The sequence below is a fragment of the Scylla paramamosain genome, chromosome 3, assembly GCF_035594125.1.
Source record: "Scylla paramamosain isolate STU-SP2022 chromosome 3, ASM3559412v1, whole genome shotgun sequence".
In the NCBI taxonomy this organism is placed as follows: Eukaryota; Metazoa; Arthropoda; class Malacostraca; order Decapoda; family Portunidae; genus Scylla; species Scylla paramamosain.
The window spans coordinates 38,552,520-38,555,521 of record NC_087153.1 but is presented as its reverse complement, the minus strand read 5'-3'; the positions used below and the strand labels follow the sequence as shown (position 1 = coordinate 38,555,521).

At 64.9% G+C, this 3,002-nt stretch overlaps 1 protein-coding gene across 1 annotated transcript; it reads right to left on the bottom strand.

The window, feature by feature from the left end:
• Positions 1-591: 591 nt before the first annotated feature.
• LOC135096772 (basic salivary proline-rich protein 2-like) lies at positions 592-2,424 on the bottom strand. Its single transcript, XM_063998512.1, has 2 exons — positions 795-2,424; positions 592-749 (listed from the first exon to the last, which is right to left on the bottom strand). Exons 1-2 carry the CDS (start codon positions 2,422-2,424, stop codon positions 592-594), a joined length of 1,788 nt encoding a protein of 595 aa, XP_063854582.1.
• Between the last annotated feature and the right edge of the window lie 578 nt (positions 2,425-3,002).

Sequence of the window (3,002 nt, the reverse complement as noted above, 5' to 3'; positions counted from 1 at the left end):
GGCACGGGGGGAAGAGAGAGAGAGAGAGAGAGAGAGAGAGAGAGAGAGAGAGAGAGAGAGAGAGAGAGAGAGAGAGAGAGAGAATTTTCACGGCATTAAATTATCGCGTTTGATTTTCCGAGTCTTTCCTGATATGTAAATGTGATGCGAAGAGGACAAGAGTGAAAGAGTGAGTGCATCCGTCTTGCTGTGAGGCGTGCGGCGCGGCAGGTGAGCGGGGCAGTCGTGTGCGTGGAGCAGGAGAGAGGCGCGCCTGGCGAGTGGAGGGAAAGAGGTATTCAGGAAGGAAAAGTAGGTAGAGGTGAACTTGACGAGCGGACGCGGCAGGAGCGTTGCCCGCGTGACGGCAGATTGTGATCGGTCAGGGAAAAGTTTGCTGCGCCAGCTAGCACCATGGCTGCCCTGCTACGAGGGGCGCCCCGGTGGGCATGCTGCTATCATGACAGTGTGAGGGAGGTGCACGCCATCCCGTGCTGAGCAAAGCTGCACAGCATGGCATACTGGGAAGGAGAGGAGCGCGGGGCACAAGGCAGCAGCAGCAGCAGCAGCAGCAGCAGAGGAGGGCAGTCCGTCGCCGCCACTTTTGGAGGTTTAGCCCCAGGCTGCTGCTGCTGCTGCTGCTGCTGCTGCCCGCCACAGACCAGCGTCCACCCTCAACAATGACCGGCCACGCTCGCCTCCCAGCACTGCTTTACACTGCGCTGCGCTGCGGCGGAGGCGAGGGACCAGCAGGTGCATCACAGCAGCGCCTGACGGACAGCGCAACATGGCAAATCACAGTTACAGATACTCACCTTCTGGAGCCGAAGAAAGGCCAGGGGCTGTCGTGGGGCAGGCGGAGAGGCGAGCCGGGCACAGGGGCCGGGGCAGGAAACCCTGGCGGGGGAGGTCCTGGGGGTGGTGGAGGGGGTATGTGCAATGGCATTGGTGGTGGGGGAGGCGGGCCAGCTGGTCCCGGGGGCGGTGGAGGCCCCAGCAGCCCCCCAGCGGGCGTCCTCCACTGGGCAGGGTGGAGTAGGGAGGAGGCACGTGGGAGTGAAGCAGGTCGGGCAGGTGGGCGTCGTGGGCCACGGCGGGCGGCGGGATGCTCTCTCCGACGTCCGTCTGCAAGGGCTGCCCGCCCGGGCCCCCGGCACGCTGGGCACGGCGTTCCCGACGCTCCCGCCGACGCTCTCTGCGGCGCTCCCGCTCCCCGCGCCGCGCCTCCTGCAGTTGCTGGTTGTGGTGCTGCAGTTGCTGCAGATGCTGGCCCGCCTGGGGATGCTGCGGCGGGAGCTGCTGCTGTGGCGGGGGCAGCAGCGACCCCTGGGGCAGGGACGCTGCTGGATGCGGCGGGACATGGACCTGTGGGGGCTGCTGCGGCTGTGACGGGGCAGCAGCAGGCCCCTGTGGCTCCTGGCCAGCAGGTCTAGGTGGCCTGGGAGCAGGTCTGGGGGCAGGGCAGGTGGGTCTGGCGTGGTGTGTGGGCGTGTTGCTGCTGCTGATGCTGGGCGTGGGCGTGGGCGTGGGAGTGGGTACAATCCTGACACTGGACACTTTGGTTAGTGCACTGACGGTCGGCGCCGCCGTGGTGGTGGGCGTCCCGCACAGCACAACACTGGACACACTGCTGCTGGCGGCGACATTGCTCAGCAGAGGCACTCTCGACACTCGGGCACTGGCTGGCATCCTCGACGGGGACGCCACGGACACACTACCGGCAGCGGAGGGCCGCGTGGCTCCCCCTGCCTCCACCATGGTTTCTCGCACACTGTCTCCCCCAGCCGCCGCGCTGCCGCACATCTCCCACCCGGGCTCCGTTTTCTGTGCGGGACTCGTTTTCTGTGGCGTGCCGCAGGGCGAGGCGCCATCCCCAACTCTGTTAGACTCCACGTTCACGGGACCGCTCCGCTGCTCTCCCTCCTGCTCCCTCTCATCCTCGCCGCCCGCCTCTTTCTCGCCTGCCTCCTCCTCAGGTGCGGGCGGCGGCGGGCACGGCTCGTCCTCATTGGTGCGGTCGTCGTAAGGGCGCTGCTTCACTTCGTGGGGAACCTGGATCACCCGCACGCCGCCCACGTGCGTCCCCCACGGCATCACCTTGTTCTCCTGCGGCAGGCTGATGCGGCGGCCGTGGGCGTGCAGCACGGGCGTGGGCGGCAGGGACTTGGGCTGCCTGGAGAGCGAGGACAGTACATGCTCCTCCGGCGGTAGCGTGCGCAGGTGCACGCTGACCAGCGGCCGGCGACTGCCGGGCCGCGCGTCGCTCAGACTCTCAAGGTCAAAGCCGACATTATCAAACCCGCCCGAGTGACGCTGGGGTGCGGGCGTGGGCGTGGGCGGGTAGTTGCGGAGTAGCAGGGCAGCGTCCAGGGAGTGGGGGCCGCCTCCGGGGGGATCCAGGAGCCCCATCCGGGACGTCCGGCGGGGGTCTGTCATCGTCGTCATGTCGCCCTCACGCCGTCGACTCCCCGCCCATCACCGCCACGCCCTCACGTCCTCCTAAAAGACAAGAGAGAGCCAGTTAGCCCGTTAATCAAGTCAGCTAGTTAGCCAGTAAGCCAGTTGGCCCGGCAGCCAATTAGCCAGTTAACTGGTTAGCCAATTAGCCAGTTAACTGGTTAGCCAGTCCACCAGTCAGGCAGTCATCCAGTTACCCAGGCAACAAGTCAGCCAGTCCGCCAGTCAGCCAATCAGCTCCTGGGTGGTGGGCGCCACACAAGGGTGCCGCTCATTAGTAACAAGACACTGCGCTATCACACCACCCATCGCCCGCCGTGGCCCGGGACTCTCGGACACCACGGCGGCGCTCAGACCGCGACCCTGTGCTGCTGTGTGCTGCTGACCCCGCCATCACAAGCAGCAACGGGTTCATGTCCTTAACTAACAATGCTACAAGTGATGCAAGTTGTTAGGATGGACTAGGAATGGTGGAACTTGTGAGACACCGAGTTATCAGGGGCTTTTAAGGCTTGGACGAATATATGCATGGGGATGATAGGTGGAAGTAGGGTGGTATATTTTTA

Bases quoted from the DNA above. Each gene is read 5' to 3' on its own strand.
- LOC135096772 (XM_063998512.1), bottom strand. From the start codon at position 2,424: ATGACGACGATGACAGACCCCCGCCGGACGTCCCGGATGGGGCTCCTG. The intron at 750-794 runs GTGAGTATCTGT...GCTGTCCGTCAG, and splicing joins CCTTTCTTCGGCTCCAGAAG to GCGCTGCTGTGATGCACCTG.